Genomic DNA, 16,009 nt, shown 5'->3' on the forward strand with positions numbered 1-16,009 from the left:
ATGAACTTGATAATCATCTTATAGCAAAAGGAATATAGTTTCATCACAAACGTTACTTTCGCTACAAATACAAAGTCATTGTACTGCATAAATAATTCTTGTAACAATGAGAATATCTTTGTCTCAAGTCAGAGGTACTATTGCAACATCAATAAGGATATTATTTTATTTGTACCACAAGAGGAATCATTTTATCAGTCAAATGAACTTGATAATCATCTTATAGCAAAAGGAATATAGTTTCATCACAAACGTTACTCTCGCTACAAATACAAAGTCACTGTACTGCATAAATAATTCTTGTAACAACGAGAATATCTTTGTCTCAAGTCAGAGGTACTATTGCAACATCAATAAGGATATTATTTTATCTGTACCACAAGAGGAATCCTTTTATCAGTCAAATGAACTTGATAATCATCTTATAGCAAAAGGAATATAGTTTCATCACAAACGTTACTCTCGCTACAAATACAAAGTCACTGTACTGCATAAATAATTCTTGTAACAACGAGAATATCTTTGTCTCAAGTCAGAGGTACTATTGCAACATCAATAAGGATATTATTTTATCTGTACCACAAGAGGAATCCTTTTATCAGTCAAATGAACTTGATAATCATCTTATAGCAAAAGGAATATAGTTTCATCACAAACGTTACTCTCGCTACAAATACAAAGTCACTGTACTGCATAAATAATTCTTGTAACAACGAGAATATCTTTGTCTCAAGTCAGAGGTACTATTGCAACATCAATAAGGATATTATTTTATCTGTACCACAAGAGGAATCCTTTTATCAGTCAAATGAACTTGATAATCATCTTATAGCAAAAGGAATATAGTTTCATCACAAACGTTACTTTCGCTACAAATACAAAGTCACATAAGTCAAATAATCTTGATAATCATTAGTTTCTTATCTAATAGCTTGATAATCATCTTGATAATCTTGATACTTGATATTTTGAGACACTTGATATTTATCTTATAGCAAAAGAATTTCGACTACCAAATTTGGTTAGCTATCGTGATAGAAAGGAATTTTAATTTTTTAACACAAATGTCGTTCCTCGATTAATACATATATACTACTAAATTTATGCTAAATGATCAATCTCTAGATCTAAATTCTACCGTACTAACCACTACACCATTGAGATTGATATTCCCATTTTTGGTGCTTCCCCTATTGGCGAAAGAACATGGAAAAATGAAAATTTTAAAAGGCCATAGCTCCGGCCCTGATTGAGCTCAAACTTGTACCAAAGTTCTACGTTTTGTAATACCTTTGTTTTGATGTATCAGAAGTAGAGGATTCTCATTTAAGATTTTAAAGTTGACCCCCCTGGGGCCGCCCCTGATAGTGCCGAAAAATTGAGATCCCCTTAAAATAGGTTCCCCTTGAAAATAAAGAAATACCTACGTGTTTTAGGATTTTTCCAAATTCTAAACGGTTCTCGAGTTTTCAGGGGTGGCAACTTTTTTTTAAACACTCTGTATGAGGGTATTAACTTAATAAGTATGCTTTTAACTTAATAAGTAAAAAAAAAAAATCAAATTGAAAGCTAGGTTGATGGTTAACACTTACCACATTCGATTCAGGTTCTGCTCCAAGTATAGTATAGGTACACGCCATGTCCAATTGTGGTATCACTTGCTGTTCCAATTGTAGCTTGGGTCTTGTATTGTTTGAATTTGTTTAAGAAGGGTCTCCTTGACCCGACCTTCGGGAAAATCTCGGTAAAATCTAATTCTTCTAGAACATTGAAGCTCTGTACTGTTAAGACCTCCTGTTCTGAAACAAAAACACAATATTTCTGTAGATTATTGCACTATCTACACTATACTTAAAGTTGTGTGAGTGTGTGTATCCATTGTATAACATTTACTGATTAGACTAAGCCAATCAGCATGACTTTTGTATCTATTTCATTTAGATCTCTCCATATTTGTACTCTATTCCTCAGTGCAGTTTCGAGCAGGCTACTGGAATAACTCTAACGATGGACCTCTCGAAATAATCATTTCGAGAAGAAAGGAAGGATAGGAGAAAGCCAGCCGTTCTGAGAACGAACCTTATCTGTTTAGGATAAAATCCGCCCCTGGCGGGCATCGAACCAGCGGCCTATCTCTTTTTCTTTATTTTACTAATAGCTTTGTATTTTTGCTTCTGTGAGGAAAAAAACTCTTGGTTCAGCGCCCCTTAGGGCAAATGGATGAACCCCTCCCCCTGTGGAAAGACCCTGCTTTCGCGATATTTATTTCATCTTTTCATCCGAGATTCCAGTAGGTAGTACCTACTTTGTCACAGGTTTTAGAATTTTGGTGTTGGGTTTCGCGAGATTGACGTAAGTTCATTACACCAAAACGAAACTGATATGTGGAGGTAGGAATCTTGGCTTACCTTTTATTTCAAACTTATCTCTGTTATAACTCGCCTAGCTTTTAACAGTGATTCCCAGCAGCTCTTCAGATTAATTATGTAATAGATCTGGACCTACACACATCACATTATGTAATGAATGATAAGTTGATAAGATATAGATATCTACTGTCCATGTAGCAAATAGCTAGACACAGAGTACGTATTTGTCAGATGAAATTAAGACATAGAATATTTAATATTTATTATACTTCATTACTGCAAAGTATCCATTTCAATTCCGTCCATTTCTATTCCTCATTAGTTCCGAAGAATTTCAATGTCAAGAGAATGGCCATAATGAACTTGTGATTGTCTATTCAGAGAGATTAGTGGTCTCCAACTTAACCAACTGGAATCCCCTGCCCATGACCAACTAAGAGGATCCAAAGATCAAATAGGAGGAAGTTATTATTATTTTTTTTAAGAGTCTTGATAGAGGGAATTGTAACTGCATTGTAAAGACAGTACAGGAGAAAGCCAGCCTTTCCGAAAAAGAACATCATTCGTTCAGGATAATATCCGCCCCGGACGGAAATCGAACCCGCGGCCTACAAGACAAAACTCAGATAGATATTTCGGCCACGAGAGTTTTTTCGATCGCGCGATGTCGGAGGGAAAAAAAATCCAAGGAAATAACCGCTGCTGATTAAACTGATATTCCAAGAACGATCCAACTCTTATGTCACTCTATTGTATTACCAATGCGTCTTGTGGTAAAGTCAATGTCAACCACGTTTTAGAGTCGTCAGCACTTTTTTCACCCGTCTTGTATTTTGTATTGTTCCTGGGAATTGCTGATCAAGCAGTTGACATAGACCTAGACACAACTTACTGAGAGCCACATGTGCCATAGATCAAGTGTCAAGAGACTCAAGAGCCTTAAGTATTACGTTACGTAGTACACCCGTATGAACTTTTCCGACTTTGCCGAAAAGCCACGTTTCGTAGACCTTTTCTAATTTCTTAAATTTATAATTATTATTATTATTATTTTTAAATTTCATAAAAGGTTTTTCCCATAATGGCATTTTCTTTTCCTAAGATGTTTGACAGAGGGAACTGTGTACCAGAGGAGGTCTTAGTGTCCCGAAATCAAAGAATCTTCGGACAGGATAAGACAAAGCCAGTCGTTCCGAGAACGAACCTTATCTGTTTAGGATGAAGTTCGCCTTGGGTGGGAATCGCAGTCGTCCACAGCCACTCATATTCGACCGGCCGTCGCGTCGATTGACGTCGACTGAGCCGTCCACACTGCCTCGACAACATAGATTCACACCGTCGATCGATGGCCGGTCGACTATGTTTGGACACACCTTTACAAAGCAGGCGTGCTACCCTTCGAGCTCACTAGGCTGGCTTCAACACGCAGTTTCAATATCTGATGAAAGCGGTTTTCGGGTGCGCTGAAGTTATTTATTCGCTCGAATACTAGGATGAGGATTGAACTGGATCAAAATCAGCACGAAACTGGTTGTGATGCGCAAAATCTGAAATTGACCGAACAAAGTGAGATTTCAATATTATTATTACTTTCTATTTTAATTATATTGTTGTTCTCTGTAATTTGGTTCTTCTGAAAACGCCTATACTTACCGAAATGAAAGTTTTAGTATTGATGCTAAACAGGCCACAGATGTCGAACACAACTCTCTCGTTCTGAATTCTCCTGACGAAAACTTCAATCTGCAACAAAATATTGTAGTGCTAGAATTACCTAATTATGACAAATGGTTAGCTCAGTTAGCTTTTGGAAGGTAGCGCTAGGTAGTGGGTACGTTTCCCGTCCAGGGCGAACTTTATCCGAAACCGATAAGGTTCGTTCTCGAAATGACTGTGGCTTCCTCCTATTCTGCCCTCCTTCTATCTTCAGTTTCGGGACGATAAGACGTCTACTGTTATGGATTTTCAAAAATCTTACCTCTCTTTGTAGGATTTTATCATGAGATAGTTCATAACCTTTGACCAGAGCATTGATCGTTTCTTTGGACTGAAATATTTAAACAATTTTATTATTAGAAATATGGAATATAGGTGGGTATGTAGGGATATCCGAACGAAAAACTAAATGGTTTAAAGCTCACAAGTCAAACATATACAGATAATAGCGTCAGGATGAATTTATTCCTTCTTAATGTCATGGACCACACTTCGAAATTGACGTTAATGGAGCTTGTATTATCTTCTTCCGGTTTCCAAGGACCTCTTACCTTTGCAATGACCTCTGTGCAGCTATAGCACAGGAAGTAGAGTCTGACCACTATCTGAATACCACGTGACAGTCCGTTGGAGGAATTGTACCACCAGTTGAGATGGGCGGAGAAATCCAGGGTGTGAAACATGATGGTAGCCACGCCCATACTGTTGTTGAGAAGTTCCATGAGGATGGGGTACTTGTAGAGATCATTGATTAGACGAATGAGGTCACACAGTCTGAAAAGGGGGGGGATACGAAAATTAAATTCATTTGCTTGAATTAATGTTCGTTCTCGGAACGCCTGGCTTTCTCGGAAAACAACCATCAGGTTACGTTGTTGGTTGTAGAAGTGACTTGAAATTGCCTACTGAGAACTGGTAGTAGTAACAAGTAACAAGGTAACTGCCACCAGAAAAGATTGATGAATTGATTGAGAACCAGTCTAGTTAGCTTGGAGGGTAGTGCGTCTGCCTTTTAAGCGCCAGGCCGCAGGTTCGATTCCCGCCCGGGGCAGAATTTATCCTGAAGGAATAATGTTCGTTCTCGGAACGGCTGGCTTTCTCCTATGCTGTCTTCCTTCTCTCTTCGATTTCGGGACGGTAAGACCCTAGCAGTTACAATCTCTTCAAAAGAAAATCTTTTGTCGGTCACTCACGCTGAGACCATTGGACAAACCGCGCGCGGTCTTACAGACCTAGCATTGGATTATGAATCCAATACAACCTACCTACAATCGCTAAACCATTGGATTATTTATCCAATGGTTTAGGTTTAGCGTATTACTTGACTGTTAGGGGACAGAAGATATAAATATGTACCTCTCCTTTGGGGATGAGATCTTTTTTTTGGGCTAATTTGGGGATGAGATCTTTTTTTTTTTTTTTTTTTTTTTTTTTAAAAAGTTAAATTTTTTTTTTTTTTCCTCGCGATGGGGATGAGATCTTGATTTTTTTTTTTCTTAAAAAGTTTAATTTGTTGTCTTATTACCTGCGATGTGCTTCGTTGTACTTTGAGGTCAACTTGGTTTTTTCAGCATCTGAAAAGCAGAAAATGGAAAATTAAGCAGCCAGCTGTAACATAGCAAAGCAAATCAAATTTTGTGTTTACGCCTTATAATTTCGTGTATGCAATGTGCACAAAAATTAACAACTCAGAGGGAATCTCTACCCAATACCCATTCATAGGTATACAAAATTCTCGCAAAAATAGGTACCTAGGTACCTGATTATTTTTTATAGAAAGTAGGTAATGAGTAATTTCTGGTTACCTGTCAAGTCAGATGATTGTAATTGTCGGATTAGATTCTGATTTATGCTAGGTATACAAAATTCTCGCAAAAATAGGTACCTGATTATTTTTATAGAAAGTAGGTAATGAGTAATTTCTGGTTACCTGTCAAGTCAGATGATTGTAATTGTCGGATTAGATTCTGATTTATGCTATCGAAAGCATCACTCAGTAGAATACACACTTGGTGATGCTGAGCATTGAGGATGACCGGAATGAAAACACTCATTTCCTGCAGAACAAAAAAGCCTGTGTACTAAATTATGCAAAAATTGAACGTATCAAGTGTGGCGTGACTTGGGCCGAAATTTATTCAAGCGAAGCCTGAAAAACTCAAACTTTTTTCGAGCATATCAAAATACTTGAGCTATAAATATAGCGACTGAACCGTAGATTTCTCGAGGTTCCATTCAGAAACTTGCTGAATTTGGCTTCGGAAGTTCAACGTATCAAGTTTGGCGTGACTTGGGCCGAAATTTATTCAAGCGAAGCCTGAAAAACTCAAACTTTTTTCGAGCTTATCAAAATACTTGAGCTATAAATATAGCGACTGAACCGTAGATTTCTCGAGGTTCCATTCAGAAACTTGCTGAATTTGGCTTCGGAATTTTGGACTAATGAAATTAATCATGAAGGAGCGAGCCCCTTTCTCAGTGAGGTCTACAATACTCTACAAGCATTTCACTCTAATACCTACTGGTTTTACAAAAGATCTGTTCATACTTACGATGGCTGTTTGCACAATTTCCAGATGTACGGTTTTCCCCGGGAAAGTAATTAATCGGACAATGTAAGGTATGGCTGTAAAAATGACAGCTAACCATGTGAGCCGATTTCCGTCCTTTGGTTTTATGTCCAATTTGAGCGCCTTGTCTGGTTAACAGAGTATTTAATGTGGGTGGGTACCAGTTGGAAAATAGATAATAAATTATTAGTAGGGTTAGGTCAAATTTTTAAGCGAAACTTGTACAGAGAGAGCTCAACAAAATTGAACTTTTTTTTTTTAACAATACCTATTAATAGAAAGACCGGAAAACTCAGATTTTATTGTTAAGCTTAGAAAATAGAGCTGAAAACAGTGTCCCTGTGAGGCCGCTAACTCTAAAAGGCCTCCTTACAGCTGTTCTCTCTGTCGAACCTATTTAAAAAACTTACTGATCTTGAATATTTCGTAGAAAATGACCGGCAGCCATTTGGATCTGGTGATAGACACGAAGAGTGTGGTGTAAAGCTTGAAGAAATACACGACATGGATTACGTACAGATTGTACTTGGAGGATTTGTGACGCATCTGAAATCATCGTCATTTCATGGAAGTATAGCTAAAGGTCATCGTTATTTCAAGAAAGTATAGCTAGGTATGTAGCTAAAGGTCATCGTTATTTCATGGAGTAAAATCATGAATTACTTGTGGCAAAGCAGAGCTTTTTCATAGCTTTTGTGGATATTACAGATTATCACAGCATTACTGAGCGCCCCCTTTGCAATCAACTGTCCGATGATATTCTTACACCTAATAAGCAAAAGTGCCTTGGAGGTATTACTTATGATTATGATATTCGACATGGAGAAGGCAGTTGGCTCAGTGGGGGTAGATATTCTTTCGGTGGTACAGGGTTGAAGGGTAGAGATTGCCCTAGGCAATTATTTCGCTCTTTGTAATTTCTTGTATTTGTGTTGGTACTAGGTAAATTGAATTATAACCAATAAAGAGTCTAAATAAATATGTTATTGTAGGTACTTACTCGTCGATACTTACCACAGCAATTCTCTTGCCTCGCAAAACGAACATATTGGGAAACTCATGCATCAGAAGAGCCGTTGTTAATATCAAACATAAGGTCGGAAAAATCAACTGTCTAACATTGTAGGCCAAATTTTTCTTCTTGTCCACGAATGAGATGAGTCCACACCACACAGACACTGGGTACAAAGCTTGCATGGTGGCCTTCGTGAGACGGACTTTGTCCTCATATGTGGTCTTGTCCTCATTTGAGACTTTGGACCCATCATATGAAATGGACATGTTAAAGATCAACAGGGACGTAATCCGAAATAACTAGACTTCACGTCGTCGACACCTTATCTACTATCCGTCTCAGTTCCCAGATTCTCACCTATCATCGAAAAAACAGTCAGAATTCATTATCCATTACTACGATTAGAATTAGAAGTTCAATTTACCAAAGTGCTTCCTAAATACTTACCTAATATCTTTTGCACTAAGAAAATAACCCATTACTACGATTAGAATTAGAAGTTCAATTTACCAAAGTGCTTCCTAAATACTTACCTAATATCTTTTGCACTAAGAAAATAAACCTGGAAAATTTGTTTTTCCTGAGAGTTCAGAATAAACAAACGAAAGTTTCATTTTGTTTTCTTTCCGTGATGATCAAATATTTATTTTCCGCTTTGGTTCTATAAATCCCAGGCTTCACTTTAATCATGTTGAATTATTTAGGTGCTCGTGACGAAAACAAATAATGGTACCTGCTCAGAAAATGAAAAGTAGGAACCTACTTATTTCTGAGATTGTAAGTCAGTATGAAAGTCAGCTATCAGCCTATGACTAGGTTTTTGGTTAACACTACCTGCAGTTTTCCGTTTGCGGAGATAAATAATAGACTGTCAGTATGTTAAAACACTTCAGTTCGTTTCTAATAATTTACTACATTTCTTTATGGTTTGGCGTCTTGTCAGTTCAGATAAACCAGGGAAGCTCAAAAACACGTAAGGTGGGTAGGTCAAGTATAGGTAACTATTATTTAATCATTGTTTAGAGAAGTACCTATTTAGGTCTACACCTTTTCGGATTGTAATTTATATGGGAGAAGTCCTTTTTTTTCTTGCCTGGCGGAATCGGAGTATGTACCTACCTATATTTATGAAATGGGAGAATCTGTATCTACCGCAATTTTGAATTTTCGTGCAATCGAATGGTGCCCTATTTAAATCGACCCCTGTATTTCAGTTTCCGAGATTGATCATACCGATTGTTTGGCTTGCCATGTTGCTATTCAATGACGTCACTAGGGTGATCAATAATGACAACATCCTGTTTACGACAGAGGTAAGTTTCATCTAATGATTCTAATGGGCAGGGCCGTATTTGGGGGGGGGGGCGGTCACCCCCTCCCCTACCTTCGAGGTTCATTTTTCTCCTGTACTGTATGTAGGCCAGACTTCGAAAATTTGGAGCATCCACCCCCCCCATTTCTGTTTGGACCCTCGCCTTAGATCGGAAGAGCGGTTCAGTCCTTTGGTTTTATGTCCAATTTGAGCGCCTTGTCTGGTTAACAGAGTATTTAATGTGGGTGGGTACCAGTTGGAAAATAGATAATAAATTATTAGTAGGGTTAGGTCAAATTTTTAAGCGAAACTTGTACAGAGAGAGCTCAACAAAATTGAACTTTTTTTTTTTAACAATACCTATTAATAGAAAGACCGGAAAACTCAGATTTTATTGTTAAGCTTAGAAAATAGAGCTGAAAACAGTGTCCCTGTGAGGCCGCTAACTCTAAAAGGCCTCCTTACAGCTGTTCTCTCTGTCGAACCTATTTAAAAAACTTACTGATCTTGAATATTTCGTAGAAAATGACCGGCAGCCATTTGGATCTGGTGATAGACACGAAGAGTGTGGTGTAAAGCTTGAAGAAATACACGACATGGATTACGTACAGATTGTACTTGGAGGATTTGTGACGCATCTGAAATCATCGTCATTTCATGGAAGTATAGCTAAAGGTCATCGTTATTTCAAGAAAGTATAGCTAGGTATGTAGCTAAAGGTCATCGTTATTTCATGGAGTAAAATCATGAATTACTTGTGGCAAAGCAGAGCTTTTTCATAGCTTTTGTGGATATTACAGATTATCACAGCATTACTGAGCGCCCCCTTTGCAATCAACTGTCCGATGATATTCTTACACCTAATAAGCAAAAGTGCCTTGGAGGTATTACTTATGATTATGATATTCGACATGGAGAAGGCAGTTGGCTCAGTGGGGGTAGATATTCTTTCGGTGGTACAGGGTTGAAGGGTAGAGATTGCCCTAGGCAATTATTTCGCTCTTTGTAATTTCTTGTATTTGTGTTGGTACTAGGTAAATTGAATTATAACCAATAAAGAGTCTAAATAAATATGTTATTGTAGGTACTTACTCGTCGATACTTACCACAGCAATTCTCTTGCCTCGCAAAACGAACATATTGGGAAACTCATGCATCAGAAGAGCCGTTGTTAATATCAAACATAAGGTCGGAAAAATCAACTGTCTAACATTGTAGGCCAAATTTTTCTTCTTGTCCACGAATGAGATGAGTCCACACCACACAGACACTGGGTACAAAGCTTGCATGGTGGCCTTCGTGAGACGGACTTTGTCCTCATATGTGGTCTTGTCCTCATTTGAGACTTTGGACCCATCATATGAAATGGACATGTTAAAGACCAACAGGGATGTGATCCGAAATAACTAGACTTCACGTCGTCGACACCTTATCTACTATCCGTCTCAGTTCCCAGATTCTCACCCATCATCGAAACAGTCAGAATTCAGTATCCATTACTACGATTAGAATTAGAAGTTCAATTTACCAAAGTGCTTCCTAAATACTTACCTAATATCTTTTGCACTAAGAAAATAAGGGGAGACAGAGAGAATATAGACGCATCCTCTAAAATTAGTGTAGGTATCAGAAATACCACACTGAAATATTTACCTCTCATTTTATAATCTTATTTCTAGATCCAAATCGACTGCGCCAAATTCATCGCAAAGAGAATATCCTCAGCAAATGTCTAGTTCTCCTCTGTATACTGACAACGGTGATTCCTATTACAGTCTCCTATATGCAAATGGTTGATACCTTTCGGCAGAAGAAGTTAGAGTTCATGCAAATTGTCATAAAGGTGATTAATTTAAACAACAGGATCACTTCAGTGTTTGACAAAACCTTAACCCGGGTTCACACAATTGTTGGAAATGTCAGACAATAATCAAATAATGTGAACGGTTGGGACACATAATCGACGACACATAGTCGACGGCCATCGACTATATTATGTGTGAACACACCTTTAGGATCTTTGACAAAGTTCAGTCACTCATTTTCACACTGCAGCATTCTTCGACGTTGTTTTTGTTGTTGTTGTTGTTGTTGTTGACTAGCCTTTATTCCTTTCAGGATGCCTCCAAAGCGATCATATTCAGTGTGGAGCTACAGTTCTCAATCCTGTGCATCTACATTTATCATCGAATGGAGCTCGTCAACTCTTTGTTCGCCCAATGTTTCCTCCGCAATGAGCTGACAACACATACCACAGGTGACGTTTTCAATCATAGATAGGTAGGCCGTATTTTGTTACCTATGTGACTTTTTTATAGTCAACATGGCTGAACCAATGAGATTGTGACATTTCGCTTTGAACGTGAGATTCCGCTTTGTGGTGCAAAGTGTGGACGTCCAAAGCGAAATCTCATTGGTTCAGCCCTGTTGACTATGGATGGAGCTCGTCAACTCTTTGTTCGCCCAATGTTTCCTCCGAAACGAGCTGACAACACATACCACAGGTGACGTTTTCAATCATAGATAGGTAGGCCGTATTTTATTACCTATATGACTTTTTTGTAGTCAACATGGCTGAACCAATGAGATTGTGAGATTTCGCTTTGAACGTGAGATTCCGCTTTGTGGTGCAAAGTGTGGACGTCCAAAGCGAAATCTCATTGGTTCAGCCCTGTTGACTATGAAAAAGTCACATAATAAATACGGGTATGTTTCTTGAGTCACTCTATTGTTCACAGATTGACAACGGAAAAGATACCTATTTGTAAGTCTGATAAAACTACAAGTAGATGCAGGTAAAATCAGACATTTTCTGTGGATACAGAGTGTACGAGAGGTGAAATTGAGACCATTACGAGACCGGTATATTTCCAAATCAAGGGGGATCGCAAAGACTCGAGTATTACAAAGACCCAGTTGTTGATTGTTGGCGGATGGCGGATGTGTCCAATTGTCCATCTTGTTAAAGTTCATGTTGTAAACACCCTCGGGTAATTTTCTACAATAAATAAATAAATATTCATATTCATTATTCTCAGACGTGCCTCCTAGCTTGGCTGACTCTAACTCTTGTATTTAAAGATAGGCAAGATAGTAAAAGTACTACAAAACTGATCTCAATCCAGTCTGTCCTTTGAACCTTGGTAGGTTTCACAGTTTCATTTAGGGGGGTTGCTCTAACTCTTGTATTTAAAGATAAGCAAGATAGTAAAAGTACTACAAAACTGATCTCAATCCAGTCTGTCCTTTGAACCTTGGTAGGTTTCACAGTTTCATTTAGGGGGGTTGAGCACAACATTCCTCAATTCAAGTCAGTAGGTACAACAAGTTTAAATGTATCTAAACACAACATCTTTTTTACTTTCCACAGTTTGCAACTCTAACTTCACAGGACATTGCAACCAGAAGCTCAATAACTCTTCAGTGTAACCGATCAAAAAATATATTTTTCTAGGATGAATAGCTCTTTCAACTATACCACCTATCCTAATGATATTATGTTGTCGTTTGATTATGATTTCTGATAGGAATAAATTATGCCAGGTTCCTCTTAGAAATCTACGTATGAATTCATCTTCTACTGCTGTCTCTGAAGGCCTTAACCCATCCAACATGTTACCTGTAACAAGAAGAGAATTAATCATTCAATGTTAGATGATATGTAATTATCTAGGGAAAAGTCCATTTTTTTATTTTTTGAGAAGTTTGACAGAGGGAACTGTAACTGCTAAGGTCTTATCATCCCAAAATTGAAGAGGGAAGGAAGACAGGATAGGATAAAGCCAGCTGTTCCAAGAACAAACATTATCCTATCAGGATAAAATCTGCCTTGGGCGGGAATCAAACCCATGACCTAGCACTTATCCAAGCTTCTATGCTTAATCAAGGACACAATACACATTAGAAAATGGGTACTACTGCTCTGATTATATTACCAGAATGAGACTGAAAACTCCCACAATCTTAACAAGGCAGGTCGTATTTAGGGCCTCAAGCTTTACTGTAGGCCAGACTGGCGGGGGTGTGTTGAATTCAGAAGCAGGTCATTGTGAGTACGAATAGTTGATCAGGCAGCCAGGTATGTCTTTGAGAAACGAAATAACATTGGTCAGGTTGTTGGTGTTATCACCTAAGGCTATAGAAAGTGAGCTGCCAAAATTATGTTTTGATCTAATAGAGTGTAATAGGCCAGACTCCGAAAATTTCGGGCATCCACCGGTACATCAGTGTTTGGTTTGGACAGAAGGACAACATGACTTTTATTTCATTCCAGATAAATAGAACTTTATGGTACGCCAGCTCCATAGATGTTCACAATCTGGATTTGAGGATTCGGCATCAGGTAAGAGAACAGAAAGATAGGTAGGTCCAATATGTAACATTGTATTTTGGATCTATGTGGCTCTAAAGGAAAGCGTCCATTTAGTCGGAAACTGTTAAAGGTGTGATACCTTGTCATTTTCACTTTAAAACAATTCACTACGAACTGCAAGCAGAAATAACAAAATGGTGATAAATGTAACAATAAAATTACCCTTGTACATTTTTTCTTCTTTTTAGGTGAAATGTTTCAATTTACACTTGCAACATTCCAAAATGGTGATAAATGTAACAATAAAATTACCCTTGTACATTTTTTCTTCTTTTTAGGTAAAATGTTTCAATTTACACTTGCAACATAGGAAGCTGAAGTTCTCCCTCTGTCAAATGTTCACAATCAACACGACTTTCCTTGCCGCGGTAAGGACTCTAGCTTTTGTAGTTTACTCATATAGCTCAAAAAAAGTTCGCATTTATTAGGACTTTATATTTCAGGCCCAAGTCGCTCTAAGTTAAAGAGAGATTCGATAAATTATTCGATAGGTAGATCAAAGTATCCGCGGGCTGGGTCTCGAGAAATGTACGGTTTGATCGATATTTAAGACCAAATCTTAGCCAGCCTAGAAAACTTGGTTGGTAGTGCGTCTGCATTGTAAGCGCTAGGCCGCGGGTTCGATTCTCGCCCGGGGCGGATTTTATCCTGATGGGATAATGTTCGTTCTCGGAACGGCTGGCTTTCTTCTATCCTGTCTTCCTTCTCTCTTCGATTTCGGGACGATAAGACCTTAGCAGTTACAGTAGTCTCTGTCAAACCTCTTCAAAAAAGACCAAATCTTTGAAAAAGCTCAAAAAGAGTTCGCATTTTTCGTGACTTGAGTAACTTTGAAGATTGACTGAAGGAATTAATTTATTTGTTCCAGATGGCCGTGGGTATAGTCAATTCTCTCATGTTGTCTCTTCAGTACAAATACAGTGACAAGCAAAGTTTGTCCAGCAACGGTTGAAAGCGAATACGTTTTATTTTTATTAACTCCAAACGTCAGCTTCTTCTTCTAACCACTCCCTTTTCTTTCTTTCAAAGATGATCGTAATTCCAAGTAGCTAACACTTACTATTACAATCTATTGCATATTAGGTACCAGGTAGCCTCTGTTAGCTTTCTAGTGTTGGGGATCACCAAATATGATTGGTTTAATCCTCTTGTTTTTGAAACTCATTTTCTTCTCTTTCTCCGTTCTTTCTGCAACTGGTTTTGTTTCATATCAAGTTGGCTTTCTAGATTTTCCAAGTCTGACTTCAGGCGGATTTCCTGAAAAGGAATAAAAATGGAAAATAATTTATTCCTCCTACCCATCTTTAGTCGGTAGAGAAATCAAAGATAACTCAAGAAACTGAACTGATCTCCCTTCCTTGACCCATTCTTCTCTCATCTGCTGGGGCTGGTATATTTTCCCCTTTTCTCAATAAAATTGAATAATCTTCTGTTCCATTACTTTCAGGTTTAGGTAATTATGCAGAAGTCACGTCCGTGGAAAAGAAAAGCTCTTTTTTGTATTTAACCTAACCCTATAATAACACTAATCACTGCTCTATTTGTGAAAACTCCTTTTTTGTGTTTAACCTAACCCTATAACACTGGTCACTGCTCGTTTGTGCCAGTTCCTTTGGTAGCAATATTCCACGGACCTGACTTCTGCACAAGTACCCTGGTTTAAAAACAAAATAATAATAATAATAATATTAAAAAATCGCAATTTACCAAAAGTTTGACAGCCATGGCTTGTTGCAGATCGATCCATTCCTCCAAAGTCCACTGCTGCTCTACTGTGTTCAATTTGATGTAAGGACAATCTTTCTGATGTCTCTTATGTTCCTCCCAAGGATCATCCATTGATTCCCATCCATCCAATTCTTTCAGACAGCAAAAACATTTCACAGAAGTGTCATTTCTGAGTTTTGAAATGGAATAGAAACCGGCTGTGGCCATATTCTCGGGCGTACATTTGTCTGTTGATGAAAATGGCCAACTTGAAAAAGATTTCAATCGATTCCGATAAAACATCATTTTGGTGGCTTTCCTCTCGTTTGCATTTAGGTAGGGAGTCAGTATCTCTCGAAATTTAGCTAAAGTTGTTCTGAAAGAAAGAAGACATTTCTCATTAGATCACATACTACATAATGAATTCCTTTTGATGGGATTCAAACTAAATGCTCATTCATGTTTATTAGATAAATTAAAATAGATTTGAGGGTGTTGAAACTTTTACTTATGTAGTATGTACTTCACCTACCTAAAAATCCTATAAAATTAAACTAAAACAACACTTACGTGCTTTCCATTGAAAAAGTCACTCTGTAAAATTGCTTTTGATGGGATTCAAACTAAATGCTCATTCATGTTTATTAGATATATTAAAATAGATTTGAGGGTGTTGAAACTTTTACTTATGTACTTCACCTACCTAAAAATCCTATAAAATTAAACTAAAACAACACTTACGTGCTTTCCATTGAAAAAGTCACTCTGTAAAATTAGGAAAATAAATAAGGATGTACAATATGAACTAGTTGCTTGGGAAATAAGAATAAGCACCAACTGGCTACTTTTAAATCTGCAACGATTTTGGTTGACAGTTTAAATAAATACATTCTAATCACTAAAGTCAGAATAGAAGTAAAAAATACAATGAGACATTTTAAGATTTTT

General features: G+C 37.6%; 4 protein-coding genes across 5 annotated transcripts; 1 reads left to right on the plus strand and 3 right to left on the minus strand.

The window, feature by feature from the left end:
- Nucleotides 1–3,809: 3,809 nt before the first annotated feature.
- On the minus strand, nucleotides 3,810–7,326 carry LOC113467084 (gustatory receptor for bitter taste 66a-like). The gene is made up of 8 exons (XM_026823060.1): nucleotides 7,066–7,326; nucleotides 6,638–6,783; nucleotides 6,016–6,142; nucleotides 5,611–5,659; nucleotides 4,637–4,859; nucleotides 4,348–4,416; nucleotides 4,023–4,112; nucleotides 3,810–3,916 (listed from the first exon to the last, which is right to left on the minus strand). Exons 1-8 carry the CDS (start codon nucleotides 7,199–7,201, stop codon nucleotides 3,839–3,841), a joined length of 918 nt encoding a protein of 305 aa, XP_026678861.1. The 5' UTR covers nucleotides 7,202–7,326; the 3' UTR covers nucleotides 3,810–3,838.
- A 4,897-nt stretch (nucleotides 7,327–12,223) lies between these two features.
- LOC103508464 (28S ribosomal protein S24, mitochondrial-like) lies at nucleotides 12,224–12,602 on the minus strand. The gene has a single exon (XM_026823062.1). It carries the CDS (start codon nucleotides 12,594–12,596, stop codon nucleotides 12,312–12,314), a length of 285 nt encoding a protein of 94 aa, XP_026678863.1. The 5' UTR covers nucleotides 12,597–12,602; the 3' UTR covers nucleotides 12,224–12,311.
- Nucleotides 12,603–12,880: 278 nt separating this feature from the next.
- Nucleotides 12,881–14,351, plus strand: LOC113467085. Its single transcript, XM_026823061.1, has 4 exons — nucleotides 12,881–12,988; nucleotides 13,170–13,324; nucleotides 13,633–13,722; nucleotides 14,223–14,351. Exons 1-4 carry the CDS (start codon nucleotides 12,922–12,924, stop codon nucleotides 14,304–14,306), a joined length of 396 nt encoding a protein of 131 aa, XP_026678862.1. The 5' UTR covers nucleotides 12,881–12,921; the 3' UTR covers nucleotides 14,307–14,351.
- Nucleotides 14,288–15,906, minus strand: LOC103508457 (baculoviral IAP repeat-containing protein 5.2-like). Of its 2 annotated transcripts, none has more exons than XM_008473004.3 (3): nucleotides 15,803–15,906; nucleotides 15,062–15,437; nucleotides 14,288–14,611 (listed from the first exon to the last, which is right to left on the minus strand). In XM_008473004.3, the coding sequence occupies exons 1-3, from the start codon at nucleotides 15,811–15,813 to the stop codon at nucleotides 14,516–14,518; spliced, it is 483 nt and encodes a 160-aa protein (XP_008471226.1). In that variant the 5' UTR covers nucleotides 15,814–15,906; the 3' UTR covers nucleotides 14,288–14,515. The 2 variants fall into 2 exon arrangements, with proteins under 2 accessions (XP_008471226.1, XP_008471225.1); XM_008473003.3 differs by lacking the exon at nucleotides 15,803–15,906 and adding an exon at nucleotides 15,632–15,658.
- Nucleotides 15,907–16,009: the final 103 nt, after the last annotated feature.

Source organism: Diaphorina citri, unplaced genomic scaffold (assembly GCF_000475195.1).
Source record: "Diaphorina citri unplaced genomic scaffold, Diaci psyllid genome assembly version 1.1 scaffold401, whole genome shotgun sequence".
NCBI lineage: Eukaryota > Metazoa > Arthropoda > Insecta > Hemiptera > Psyllidae > Diaphorina > Diaphorina citri.